A 14541-nucleotide genomic window follows, 5' to 3' on the forward strand; every position below is an offset into this window, starting at 1 on the left:
GGTAAGCTTGCATTAGAACAGGAGCCCTGGATCCTCACCCATCCTTTCCCTGCCTCATGCAATCATGTAGTTAGCATTTGTGCTAGCAGTTAGCTTTGTGCATTTTGTCTCCATGTAAGCAGCTCTTCAGTTGGAAGAGATGACTTTGGGCGCCTCGGGCTGCCTCCAGTGATGCTTCTTCCATCCCTGCAGCTCTGCCCTAACCCAACCATCCCTGTCACCAGGGCTGCTAATGGTGCTGTCAGAGCTCCACTGAGGCCTCTTTACCCCCAGCAGCATCCCCTTGCCCTTGTCTTGCCCAGCAAGGCGCTTCCATCTCACACCAAAGGACTCTGACCACTTTGCTCCTGGCTGCTGCCTGCCAGTGGTACCCAACAACAATGGGGAGAATAAGCGATGTAGATACATTTCTCAAGACAACAGTTTTCTTTATTAGCGATCAGGACAGCTTTTTGAGGACAAAATATGGATTTAGAGCATAATCTCTGGCTCTTGCTGTGTCACAAGCATTCTCTAACCTTTGAAGACACCATGGTTGTTTTGGAGTTTCAGAGTTAGACAGCCCCTCTCTCCCGCTCCTTTTAATCACCAGCAAGAGGTCTGGGGAATCCAAGACTCAGATGTGAATGTATTCCATTCTTAAGGTGCCTCCCTGCCTTGAACCTGCTTGCATGGCATGTCTCCAAATCTCTTGAGCTTGAGCTGGTCGGAGAAGTTCAAAGCAATCACAGTCCCTCTGATACATGGATTCATTACAAATAAAAGTGATGATGCGTTTTAGCATAAATAAATATTAATTTGTATTTTTTTTTTCCACCATTTCATTTATTTGCCATCTGTGGTTCTCCTGATTAGAAAATCATGCCATCATTTAATCAAGGACAGGGAAGGGCGAGCTGGGGTTTGGCTGGCTGGTCCTGCAGCACAGGGATCACCTTGCAGATGGATGAATCCAGTAGTTAATCTGTGGCTGACACTGCTCATTCAAATTACAGGGCAAGGGGTTACTAGTTTTCTAGGGTGAGTTCAAATGATGCAGTTCAGCTCCAGAGCAGAGTTAACGGGTCCCTTAGCAGTAGGGATTCAGATCCAGAAAGCCCTGGCTGTAGATTGTCAACCCTAAATTTCTGGAGATAATCTCCAAACTGAGCGATGAGGTGGTTGGAGGAGAGGGTTGTGGGGGTGGGGAAGGACACAAAAAGCAGCCAATAAAGTAATCTGCAAAGGGGGAAAAAAAAAAAACAGTGGACAAAAAGGCTTTGCTTTGCCAGCATTACAACCTCTTAGGCTGCCACAATAGAGTGTTCCTTCCCCATTCTTTGCACCCCAGCCCCAGACATTTCTGGTTATTATCTTGCCTGGACCAGATGGATGTTGACAAACAAAAATGCAGGTAGCTCTGATTTTTCTTGTGTGCATGGTCAAAGGGACAGAGTCATCTGCCCTTCAGTGTCTGATTTTTCATTGTCCCTGGCACTGCTTTATTCCCTCTGTTACACAGTGTGAAACAAAGACCTGAATTATGGCAGAAGATAAATGAAAGCTTTGAGAAACTATTAGAACAATTAGGCACTGAGGCACAGAACGGGGGGGAAGAGCAGAGGGCTTGCTGCTATGAGGGCCTGAGAGTTAGAAACATTGGGAAGGTTTGGAGCAGCTCCTCCAGAAGGGAAGAAGGAGAGAAATGCAGAGAAAAACACTGAAGTGGTGGCAGCTACTGCCATCATCTGTGCTGTGACTGGCCACTGAAGTGAGTTAGCCTGACAGCAGCCCAAGTTCTGAGCAGGGCACTACCACGAGATGCCGTTACTGGGGCTCTGCACCTCCATCCTGTATCACCTGAACCAGGGTGAGAACTAACTCCCTGCAAAAAGAATGGCAAACAGGAAACTGGGAAAGAATAGGTCCATGGGGCAGCTCATCATGGGTGAGTTCTGGGTACATGGAAGCTTCAAAAGAAAGGAAGGAGGACTCCATACATCTGCCCCTTTCCTCAGCTCCTTGTCCAGGGGGCTTCCAGAGATGGTACATGGCATTATATATAGTTAGCAAAAGATCAAATAGCAAAAGACCACTAAGATTACCAGGTTGAGCAGACATGAACATTAGGTCTGAGGATAAGAAATCTGAGTATGGAATAATACTCATAGATTCACAGAATCATAGAATGGCCCAGGTTGAAAAAGACCATAATGCTCATCGAGTTTCAAGCCCCTTCTATGTGCAGGGTCAGCGAACATCAGACCAGGCTGCCCAGAGCCACATCCAGGCTGGCCTTGAAGGCATCCAGGGATGGGACACCCACAGCCTCCTTCGGCAACCTGTTCCAGTGCGTCACCACACTCAGTGTGAAAAACTTTCTCCTAATATGCAAACTAAACCTCACCTGGCCCAGTTTAAAGCCATTTCCCCTTGTCCTATCACTGTTTACCCTCGTAAACAGGCTTTCCCCCTCCTGTTTATAGGCTCCCTTCAAGTACTGGAAGGCCACAGTGAGGTCTCCATGGGGCCTTCTCATCATCAAGCTAAACATGCCCAGTTCCCTCAACCTTTCTTCACCGGAGAGCTGCTCCAGCCCCTGATTAAAACCCTGTATGCCAAGAGGAAGATGGCAAGAGCTTGTGAAACCACAATCAGGAAGCAGCAAGAACCCGGGGAATTTTCAGATAAGGATTGCTCAGTCAGTGGCTCAGATTAGAGAAACGAGAGATTGTTAATAGAATTTGAGTGCATCTCACGGTGGCATAATGTCACCTAGAAGCAGATCAAAGAAGAAATACAAGTCCTATTAAGGTTCAGGAATGGAAATAAACTCCCTACAGAAGTGTACCCGATGAAGGCATTGCTGGAAAAGTCTTCCTCAGGGAAATTAGAGGATTCTGTCTACCTACTGGTTTAGGAAGAATAAATATCTTGCATCATATTTCCTTCCATATGTCCATAAATACCAAGGATGCCCAACCCCGTTTCCCCAGCCAACAGTCACCTCTCTGTGAGGTCACCGTGATGCAGCACGGTCACCACAGTGACGTCTGTGAACACCCCGACCCACTGCCCACTCCTCACACCACTGGTGCCATTGCGCTCCATCCTGCTGCTGGCAGGACGACCTTTGCTGGCTGAGGAGACCATTGCGGACAGAAATTTCTGTCAGCGACCATTTACTCATTAGAATGGAGACATCTTCATCAGAAACTCCTCAAGTTTCTGTGACAAACGCTGAGTCAGCAGACTCGGCTTCTCCTGTCCCACAAAGACGGGCTAAGAGAACAGCTCGGGATGCTGCCTTAGGAGAGGCACGAGAAGCAAACACTTCTCAGGGCTCTCAGGAGGCATCCCGTGCTAAAAGACCACGGCATCATCTGTCCACAAAGGGCTCTTGCAAAGCCCAAGACCCATCGTCTGCCTTTCTACGCAAGCTGCGTCAGATTGTGGACAGCGAACTCTATCAGTCCATCCGGTGGGGCGACGATGAAAGCTGCATTGTGATAGAGGAAACCTGCTTCAAAACTGAAGTGCTGGGAACGACAGGACCTCTACATGCTTTCAACATTGGCTGCATGAAAGCTTTCATTCACCAGCTCCACCTACACGGATTCTTCATTGTGGACAGCGATTTGCCAACATTTGCCTCACGGGCAAAATTCCCATCAGCCGGAGCCACATCTGCTTCTAGTGAGGTACGCAGTCCCCCAGCCCATGGGACACCTCTTGGGATGGGTGGGATTGGTGGCCGGTCCCACCTGAGGGGGCTTTGAATTGGTGCTATTTGGATTTCTAAACCCACTTTCCTGCTTTGGAAAATCCTAAAAGTTTGAATTATTAGTTATGGTAGCTTTGTCTTTTCCAATCTGGAAATGGTGGCATCTCACTCTTCTCCTTTGCATTTTGCAGTTACTCTGCTACTACAACCCCAGCTTCAAGAAAGAGTTCCCATTACTGCGAAGATGGTCCAAGCAAAGCGCAGGCGTACGAAGGAGAGCATCAGCTGCATTCCCACCAGAGCTGGATTTGGAGGACGGCCCCCTGAGCAGCCCTCCAAGGAGACGGCGAGGCCCTGCAGCATCAGCGGGCACTGAGCCTGCTGGTAGCAACCAGGATGCTGCTCCTGCTGCAGCTGCTGCTCCTCCATCTCCTGAACCAAATGGTCCTTCTCCACCAGGGCTGGGACCAGACAGCGGAGCTGGAGGCGACGGACTTAGTCATTAGCACAATTTAGGCTGTAGGAAATAGAGATTTTGGATACCTAGCAAATAGATTGTAGAAGTTTATTCCTTAAATAAATGTTCTAAATATTTTCCAGTTGTTCTGTTTCCTCATTTGACAGTTCCTCTTCCTGTGCCCAAGGCTGGGGGGTACTTCAGGGAGATCTCATTTCTCTGACCTGGTCCAAGCAATGAGGGGAGCACACGGTGGGAGCGGGGAGGTACAGGTAGTCAGCATTTGCTGTTTTAAGAGCCTGATCCCCTTCCTTCTCTCTGCCTGTCCTCTCTGGGTGGATGCCACTGTGGCAATGAGCCATTCAGCTTGTGGGGATCCCTGGGGGTCACGGAGGTGAATTTGACTGTCCTGCGAGCAGCATGTGTCTGTCAGCAGCACTGCCCTTCTGCTCAGCTACCTGAGCCATGCTGAGCCTCTTGCCAGGGAGCAGCTTCCAGCTGTGGGCAGCTTTATGGTGCAAACACTGGTTGAATCCTGCTCCAACAGAAGAGGTGATCTCAGGTACCACGCAGGTGGATGCATTGGAAATACTCATCCTGGCAGCCATCAGGGACAGCTCTCTGAGCTGCTTGTGACATCTCAGACCCAGAGAAAGAAACAAGGCTGTGATAGTGATGCAGTGAATGGGCTCTTCATCCTGTTAATCCCTGTGAGGGTGCAGAAGGATGTCTTGCCATCACACTCAAGGGACTTGAGTTCTTCAGATGAACACTGGTGTGATGCTGTTCACCTTTGCAGCTCCCACTAGTAGAGGTTCTGATCCATGGAGCAGTAATTTGGTGCTTCCTGGACTGATTACACCATGCTTCTGCAAATCTGCAGGTTATATTGGTGCTGTTTGGGTCCTTTTCTCACCCAACTCCATCAGATGGGATGCACCATGGCATAATTTGGATGCAAGACCTTCCCATGCATCCCAGCTAGCAGAAACACCTCTGGATACATAGGAGGTGCCCAGCCTCCAGGAATGGGGCCTACACAGCCTCATTGGGCAACATGTTCCAGTGTGTTGCCTCTCTCTGTGTGAAAAACTTCCTCATAATATGCAACGTAAACCTCCGCTGGCCCAGTTTAAAGCCATTTCCCCTTGTCCTGTCACCATCCACACTCATAAAGAGACTTTCCCCATCCCTGTTTACATGCTCCCTTCAAGCACTTGAAGGCCACAATGAGGTCTCCCCGGGGCCTTCCCTCCATCATGCTAACCCCCTGTATGCCAAGAGGAAGATGGCAAGAGCTTGTTAAACTGCAACCAGGAAGCAGCAAACACCTGGGGAATATTCAGATAGGGATTGCTCAGTCAGTGGCTCAGATTAGAGAAATGAGAGATCTTTAATAGAATTTGAGAGCATCTCACAATGGCATAAAGTCACATAGAAGCAGATCAAAGAAGAAATACTAGTCCTAGTAAGGTTCAGGAATGGAAATAAACTCCCTACAGAAGTGTACATGATGAAGGCATTGCTGGAAAAGTCTTCATCAGTGAAATTAGAGGTTTCTGTGTGCCTAGATGTTTAGGTGGCCTAAATATCTTGCATGATATTTCCTTACATATGTCCATAAATACCAAGGATGCCCCACCCCATTTCCCCTGCCAACAGTCACCTCTCTGTGAGGTCAACGTGATGCAGCACGCTCACCACGGTGACGTCTGTGAACACCCTGACCCACTGCCCACTCCTCACACCACTGGTGCCATTGCGCTCCATCCTGCTGCTGGCAGGACGACCTTTGCTGGCCGAGGAGACCATTGCGGACAGAAATTTCTGTCAGCGAACATTTACTCATTAGAATGGAGACATCTTCATCAGAAACTCCTCGAGTTTCTGTGCCAAACGCTGAGTTGGCAGACTCGGCTTCTCCTGTCCCACAAAGACGGGCTAAGAGAACAGCTCGGGATGCTGCCTTAGGAGAGGCACGAGAAGCAAACACTTCTCAGGGCTCTCAGGAGGCATCCCGTGCTAAAAGACCACGGCATCATCTGTCCACAAAGGGCTCTTGCAAAGCCCATGACTCGTCATCTGCCTTTCTACGCAAGCTGCATCAAATTGTGGACAGCAAACTCTATCAGTCCATCTGGTGGGGCGACGATGAAAGCTGCATTGTGATAGAGGAAACCTGCTTCAAAACTGAAGTGCTGGGAAGGGCAGGACCTCTACACACTCTGAACATTCATTGCATGAAAGCTTTCATTCACCAGCTCCACCTCCACGGTTTCTTCATCGTGGACAGCGATTTGCCAACATTTGCCTCACGGGCAAAATTCCCATCAGCCGGAGCCACATCTGTTTCTAGTGAGGTACGCAGTCCCCCAGCCCATGGGACACCTCTCGGGACGGGTGGGATTGGTAGCCGGTCCCACCTGAAGGGGCTTTGAATTGGTGCTATTTGGATTTCTAAACCCACTTTCCTGCTTTGGAAAATCCGAAAAGTTTGAATTATTAGTTATGGTAGCTTTGTCTTTTCCAATCTGGAAATGTTGGCATCTCACTCTTCTCCTTTGCATTTTGCAGTTACTCTGCTACTACAACCCCAGCTTCAAGAAAGAGTACCCATGTCTGCGTAGATGGTCCAAGCAAAGCGCTGGAGTACGAAGGAGAGCATCATCTGCATTCCCACCAGAGCTGGATTTGGAGGACGGCCCCCTGAGCAGCCCTCCAAGGAGACGGCGACGCCCTGCAGCATCAGCGGGCACTGGGCCTGCTGGTAGCAACCAGGATGCTGCTCCTGCTGCAGCTGCTGCTCCTCCATCTCCTGAACCAAATGGTCCTTCTCCACCAGGGCTGGGACCAGACAGCGGAGCTGGAGGCGACGGACTTGGACGCTAGCACAATTTAGGATGTAGGAAATTTTAGGAGATCTTAGGTACCTAGCAAATAGATTGTAGAAGTTTATTCCTTAAATAAATGTTCTAAATATTTTCCAGTTGTCCTGTTTCCTCATTTGACAGTTCCTCTTCCTGTGCCCAAGGCTGGGGGGTACTTCAGGGAGATCTCATTTCTCTGACCTGGTCCAAGCAATGAGGGGAGCACACGGCAGGAGCGGGGAGGTACAGGCTGTGAGCAGGAGTTGCCTCAAGTGCCCGATCCCCTTCCTTCTCTCTGCCTGTCCTCTCTGGGTGGATGCCACTGTGGCAATGAGCCATTCAGCTTGTGGGGATCACTGGGGGTCACGGAGGTGATTTTGACTATCCTGCGAGTATCATGTGTCTGTCAGCAGTACTGCCCTTCTGCTCAGCTACCTGAGCCATGCTGAGCCTCTTGCCAGGGAGCAGCTTCCAGCTGTGGGCAGCTTTATGGTGCAAACACTGGTTGAATCCTGCTCCAACAGAAGAGGTGATCTCAGGTACCACGCAGGTGGATGCATTGGAAATACTCATCCTGGCAGTCATCAGGGACAGATCTCGGAGCTGCTTGTGTCACACTTCCCAACATTAAGAGGAGCCCTAACTGGTGCTCTAGCAGAAATGTGCACATCCATCTTCTTTCCTCACTGAGAAAATAATTTGGTATCAAGTTATTTGACCTCTTGGAAGCCTCATATTAATCCCAAACTTTAAGCCTTAGGTCTGAGATTTTATCCAGCTAGGGGTTAGTTTTTTTCCCAGATCAGACTTTTTGGAAGTCAAAAATGGGATCATGACTCTCTCTTTCTCCCTGAGTGGTGCATAACAATGGTGTTATAAAAAAAATGGTAATCTCTTTAGACAGAAAAGGCCTTGTTTTGCTTGGATGCATCTCCACCCTCCATGTGAAACGCTTCAACCTAATATGCAACCTACAACTCCACTGTCCCAGTTCAAATCCATTTATCCTTGTCCTGTCACTATCCACTCTCATAAAGAGACTTTCCCCCTCCCCATTTATACACTCCATTCAAGTACTGGAAGGCCACAATGAGGTCTCCCTGGGGCCTTCTCTTCATCAAGCTAAACATGCCCAGTTCCCTCAAACTTTCTTCACCGGAGAGCTGCTCCAGCCCCAGATTAAACCCCTGTACGCCAAGAGGAAGATGGCAAGAGCTTATGAAACTGCAACCAGGAAGCAGCAAACACCTGGGATATTTTCAGATAGGGATTGCTCAGTCAGTGGCTCAGATCAGAGAAATAAGAGATCTTTAATAGAATTTCGGAGCATCTCACGATGACATAAAGTCACCTAGAAGCAGATCAAATAAGAAATATAGTCCTAGTAAGGTTCACGGACAAAAACAAACTTCCCACTGAAGTGTACCCGATGAAGGCATTGCTGGAAAATTCTTCCTCAGGAAAATAAGAGGTTTCTGTCTACTTACTGGTTTAGGAAGCATAAATATCTTGCATCATATTCCCTTACATATGTCCATAAATACCAAGGATGCCCCACCCCATTTCCCCAGCCAACAGTCACCTCTCTGTGAGGTCACCGTGATGCAGCACGGTCACCACGGTGACGTCTGTGAACACCCCGACCCACTGCCCACTCCTCACACCACTGGTGCCATTGCGCTCCATCCTGCTGCTGGCAGGACGACCTTTGCTGGCCGAGGAGACCATTGCGGACAGAAATTTCTGTCAGCGAACATTTACCCATCAAAATGGAGACATCTTCATCAGAAACTCCTCAAGTTTCTGTGCCAAACGCTGAGTCGGCAGACTCGGCTTCTCCTGTCCCACAAAGACGGGCTAAGAGAACAGCTCGGGATGCTGCCTTAGGAGAGGCACGAGAAGCAAACACTTCTCAGGGCTCTCAGGAGGAATCCTGTGCAAAAAGACCACGGCATCATCTGTCCACAAAGGGCTCTCGCAAAGCCCACGACTCGTCATCCGCCTTTCTACGCAAGCTGCATCAAATTGTGGACAGCAAACTCTATCAGTCCATCCAGTGGGGCGACGATGAAAGCTGCATTGTGATTGAGGAAACCTGCTTCAAAACTGAAGTGCTGGGAACGACAGGACCTCTACATGCTTTCAACATTCATTGCATGAAAGCTTTCATTCACCAGCTCCACCTACACGGATTCTTCATCATGGACAGCAATTTGCCAACATTTGCCTCACGGGCAAAATTCTCAGCAGCCGGAGCCACATCTGCTTCTAGTGAGGTACGCAGTCCCCCAGCCCATGGGACACCTCTTGGGATGGGTGGGATTGGTGGCCAGTCCCACCTGAGGGGGCTTTGAATTGGTGCTATTTGGATTTCTAAACCCACTTTCCTGCTTTGGAAAATCCTAAAAGTTTGAATTATTAGCTATGGTAGCTTTGTCTTTTCCAATCTGGAAATGGTGGCATCTCACTCTTCTCCTTTGCATTTTGCAGTTACTCTGCTACTACAACCCCAGCTTCAAGAAAGAGTACCCATGTCTGCGAAGATGGTCCAAGCAAAGCGCAGGCGTACGAAGGAGAGCATCAGCTGCATTCCCACCAGAGCTGGATTTGGAGGACGGCCCCCTGAGCAGCCCTCCAAGGAGACGGCGAGGCCCTGCAGCATCAGCGGGCACTGAGCCTGCTGGTAGCAACCAGGATGCTGCTCCTGCTGCAGCTGCTGCTCCTCCATCTCCTGAACCAAATGGTCCTTCTCCACCATGGCTGGGACCAGACAGCGGAGCTGGAGGCGACGGACTTAGTCATTAGCACAATTTAGGCTGTAGGAAATTTTAGGAGATGTTAGGTACCTAGCAAATAGATTGTAGAAGATTATCCCTTAAATAAATGTTCTAAATATTATCCAGTTTTCCTGTTTCCTCATTTGACAGTTCCTCTTCCTGTGCCCAAAGCTGGGGGGTACTTCAGGGAGATCTCATTTCTCTGACCTGGTCCAAGCAATGAGGGGAGCACACGGTGGGAGCGGGGAGGTACAGGTAGTCAGCATTTGCTGTCTTAAGAGCCTGATCCCCTTCCTTCTCTCTGCCTGTTCTCTCTGGGTGGATGCCACTGTGGCAATGAGCCATTCAGCTTGTGGGGATCCCTGGGGGTCACGGAGGTGAATTTGACTGTCCTGCGAGTATCATGTGTCTGTCAGCAGTACTGCCCTTCTGCTCAGCAATGCTGAGCCTCTGGCCAGGGAGCAGCTTCCATCTGTGGGCAGCTTTATGGTGCAAACACTGGTTGAATCCTGCTCCAACAGAAGAGGTGATCTCAGGTACCACGCAGGTGGGTGCATTGGAAATACTCATCCTGGCAGCCATCAGGGACAGCTCTCTGAGCTGCTTGTGACATCTCAGACCCAGAGAAAGAAACAAGGCTGTGATAGTGATGCAGTGAATGGGCTCTTCATCCTGTTAATCCCTATGAGGGTGCAGAAGGATGTCTTGCCATCACACTGAAGGGACTTGAGTTCTTCAGATGAACAGTGGTGTGATGCTGTTCACCTTTGCAGCTCCCACTAGCAGAGGTTCTGATCCAAGAAGCAGTAATTTGGTGCTTCCTGGACTGATTACACCTTGCTCCTGCAAAGCTGCAGGTTATATTGGTGCTGATTGGACCCTATTCTCACCCTACTCCATCAGATGAGATGCACCAGGGCACAATTTGGATGCAGGCCTTCCCATGCATCCCAGCTCCCAGAAAAACCCCTGGAGACATAGGAGGTGCCCAGCAGCCTCCAGGAATGGGGCCTCCACAGACAAATTAGGCAACCTGTTCCAGAGTGTCACCACCCTCTGTGTGAAAAACTTCCTCCTAATATGCAACCTAAACCTCCTCTGGCCCAGTTTTAAGCCATTTCCCCTTGTCCTGTCACTATCCACTCTCATAAAGAGACTTTCCCCCTCCCCATTTATACACTCCCTTCAAGTACTGGAAGGCCACAATGAGGTCTCCCTGGGGCTTTCTCTTCATCAAGCTAAACATGCCCAGATCCCTAAACCTTTCTTCACCGGAGAGCTGCTCCAGCCCCTGATTAGACCCCTGTATGCCAAGAGGAAGATGGCAAGAGCTTGTGAAACTGCAACCACGAAGCAGCAAGCACCCGGGGTATTTTCAGATAGGGATTGCTCAGTCAGTGGCTCAGATTAGAGAAATAAGAGATCTTTAATAGAATTTGAGAGCACCGCACGATGGCATAAAGTCACCTAGAAGCAGATCAAAGAAGAAATACTAGTCCTAGTGACATTTGCGAATGGAAATAGACTTCCTACAGAAGTGTACCCGATGAAGGTATTGCTGGAAAGTTCTTCCTTGGGGAAATTAGAGGTTTCTGTCTGCCTAATGGTTTAGGAAGCATAAATATCTTGCATCTTATTAACTTACATATGTCCATAAACTCCAAGGATGCCCCACCCCATTTCCCCAGCCAACAGTCACCTCCCTGTGAGGTCACCGTGATGCAGCACGGTCACCACAGTGACGTCTGTGAACACCCCGACCCACTGCCCACTCCTCACACCACTGGTGCCATTGCGCACCTTCCTTCTGTTGGCAGGACGACCTTTGTTGGCCGAGGAGACCGTCGTGGACAGAAATTTCTGTCAGCGAACATTTACCCATCAAAATGGAGACATCTTCATCAGAAACTCCTCAAGTTTCTGTGACAAACGCTGAGTCAGCAGACTCGGCTTCTCCTGTCCCGCAAAGACGGGCTAAGAGAACAGCTCGGGATGCTGCCTTAGGAGAGGCACGAGAAGCAAACACTTCTCAGGGCTCTCAGGAGGCATCCCGTGCTAAAAGACCACGGCATCATCTGTCCACAAAGGGCTCTTGCAAAGCCCACAACTTGTCATCCACCTTTCTACGCAAGCTGCATCAAATTGTGGACAGCAAACTCTATCAGTCCATCCAGTGGGGCGACGATGAAAGCTGCATTGTGATAGAGGAAACCTGCTTCAAAACTGAAGTGCTGGGAATGACAGGACCTCTACACTCTCTCAACATTCATTGCATGAAAGCTTTCATCCACCAGCTCCATCTTCATGGATTCTTCATTGTGGACAGCGATTTGCCAACATTTGCCTCACGTGCAAAATTCCCATCAGCCGGAGCCACATCTGCTTCTAGTGAGGTACGCAGTCCCCCAGCCCATGGGACACCTCTTGGGATGGGTGGGATTGGTGGCCGGTTTCACCTGAAGGGGCTTCGAATTGGTGCTATTTGTATTTCCAAACCCACTTTCCTGCTTTGGAAAATCCAAAAAGTTTGAATTATTAGTTATGGTAGCTTTGTCTTTTCCAATCTGGAAATGGTGGCATCTCACTCTTCTCCTTTGCATTTTGCAGTTACTCTGCTACTACAACCCCAGCTTCAAGAAAGAGTTCCCATTACTGCAAAGATGGTCCAAGCAAAGTGCTGGCGTACGAAGGAGAGCATCAGCTGCATTCCCACCAGAGCTGGATTTGGAGGACGGCCCCCTGAGCAGCCCTCCAAGGAGACGGCGACGCCCTGCAGCATCAGCGGGCACTGAGCCTGCTGGTAGCAACCAGGATGCTGCTCCTGCTGCAGCTGCTGCTCCTCCATCTCCTGAACCAAATGGTCCTTCTCCACCAGGGCTGGGACCAGACAGCGGAGCTGGAGGCGACGGACTTGGACGTTAGCACAATTTAGGATGTAGGAAATTTTAGGAGAATTTAGGTACCTAGCAAATAGATTGTAGAAGTTTATTCCTTAAATAAATGTTCTAAATATTTTCCAGTTGTCCTGTTTCCTCATTTGACAGTTCCTCTTCCTGTGCCCAAAGCTGGGGGGTACTTCAGGGAGATCTCATTTCTCTGACCTGGTCCAAGCAACGAGGGGAGCACACGGCAGGAGCGGGGAGGTACAGGCTGTGAGCAGGAGCTGCCTCAAGTGCCCGATCCCCTTCCTTCTCTCTGCCTGTCTTCTCTGGGTGGATGCTACTGTGGCAATGAGTCATTCAGCTTGTGGGGATCCCTGAGGGTCACGGAGGTGAATTTGATTGTCTTGCAAGCAGCATGTGTCTGTCAGCAGCACTGCCCTTCTGCTCAGCAACCTGAGCCATGATGAGCCTCTTGCCAGAGAGCAGCTTCCAGCTGTGGGCAGCTTTATGGTGCAAATGCTGATTGAATCCTGCTCCAACAGAAGAGGTGAGCTCAGGTACCACGCAGATGGGCGCTTTGGAAATACTCATCCTGGCAGCCATCAGGGACAGCTCTCTGAGCTGCTTGTGTTAGACATCCCAACATGGTGCTCAGAAACACCCCTGGAGACATAGGAGGTGCCCAGCATAGGAGAGGGCTTTGCATGTTGTCCTGCAGCCAGTACTGTGCATTCCGCTTTCCTGGGACAAACTACATGATACTGTTGTAAAACACATACAATGAATAACACAACTTCAGCAAAATAGTTTATGTAAAGCACTGATGTGGGAGAAGTTTCATAAGAGGTTTCATACCACAAAAAGGCCTTTTGTCAAAAATAGAAGCATTTTCTCTAAGGAAAAAAACACTGAAGAGCTTCTCACACAGCACTCCTGCCGTGCTGGTGCAGAGTCCCTTTTTGAGAGTGAGAGACACTGTCACTGCTCCTTTCTGGGCAGGTCAGAGCACAGCCAACCCTCAGTGCTCAGGTTGGGGACAGGGAGCTCCCACCCCATGGACGGAGCGGCTGTGGTCACCAGGAGAATCCATGCAGAGAATCCAGGCCATGGAAATCAATGCAAATGTCTTCACTTGCCAAGTTTCAGTCCATTTGCTCTGCAGGAAGCAGGGCTGTCAGCAGGGACAGGCAGTGAGAGGGGTGGGATCTCACAGCTTGGGAGAGGAGATGGGGAAGGCAGCAGATGCAGGTTTTCTGCCTTTGGATATCAGCTCTGAGCAGGCAGGCTGGGTGTGGTGGGGACATGATGGGAGCAGCCAGCACTTGGGAACAGGGAGCAGTGCCCCCAGATGGGCTCTGTACCTCGATATTTGCACTGGTTGTTCCCCTTGTGCTGGGAAAAGCTCTGCTTGTGTCTCCAATAATCATATCTAAAAGCTTTAAAAGAACAGCTCTCCCTTTGGAGAAGGGCTATGTTTGCATTCATAGCTGCATGTGATTAGCTGCATGTCCCAGCTACCACTGTCATTGTAGGTTAATTATCAGTAGTAATTAATCATTGCTTTCAGAAGGGCTTTTCCTGGTGGTCTGCATTCTCAGCTTTCCCCCTGCCAGTGAAGCTCCTGTTTTGCAGGGATTTCTCCAGTCCCAGCAGGTGCTGGAATGGTGGCATGGGGAGCTGGATTTTCCTTCCTGGTGGATTTTTTAATTCTTTATTTCAATACAGCCAGATGACATCTCTCCACACTCAAGTGAAGCTTTACACAGCATCTTCTACAATAAGTCTTGTTGACTTTCTCTGACTGAGGGGAGACCTTATTGCTCACTTTAAATACGGTGCTTACAGTGAGAGTGGG

At 49.4% G+C, this 14541-nt stretch overlaps 3 protein-coding genes and 1 pseudogene across 3 annotated transcripts; all 4 read left to right on the forward strand.

The window, feature by feature from the left end:
- The first annotated feature begins 2465 nt into the window (after positions 1-2465).
- LOC146760968 (heat shock factor protein 5-like) lies at positions 2466-4296 on the forward strand. Its single transcript, XM_085544667.1, has 2 exons — positions 2466-3680; positions 3895-4296. Exons 1-2 carry the CDS (start codon positions 3174-3176, stop codon positions 4207-4209), a joined length of 822 nt encoding a protein of 273 aa, XP_085400793.1. The 5' UTR covers positions 2466-3173; the 3' UTR covers positions 4210-4296.
- Positions 4297-5692: 1396 nt separating this feature from the next.
- On the forward strand, positions 5693-6606 carry LOC146760969 (uncharacterized). Its single transcript, XM_085544670.1, has one exon. It carries the CDS (start codon positions 6014-6016, stop codon positions 6596-6598), a length of 585 nt encoding a protein of 194 aa, XP_085400796.1. The 5' UTR covers positions 5693-6013; the 3' UTR covers positions 6599-6606.
- A 2082-nt stretch (positions 6607-8688) lies between these two features.
- On the forward strand, positions 8689-9863 carry LOC146760970 (uncharacterized). The gene is made up of 2 exons (XM_085544669.1): positions 8689-9303; positions 9518-9863. Exons 1-2 carry the CDS (start codon positions 8797-8799, stop codon positions 9830-9832), a joined length of 822 nt encoding a protein of 273 aa, XP_085400795.1. The 5' UTR covers positions 8689-8796; the 3' UTR covers positions 9833-9863.
- A 701-nt stretch (positions 9864-10564) lies between these two features.
- On the forward strand, positions 10565-12818 carry LOC146760971 (uncharacterized; annotated as a pseudogene).
- Positions 12819-14541: the final 1723 nt, after the last annotated feature.

This window comes from Coturnix japonica, chromosome 4 (genome assembly GCF_054131305.1).
Source record: "Coturnix japonica strain WE chromosome 4, WE-NBRP24, whole genome shotgun sequence".
In the NCBI taxonomy this organism is placed as follows: domain Eukaryota; kingdom Metazoa; phylum Chordata; class Aves; order Galliformes; family Phasianidae; genus Coturnix; species Coturnix japonica.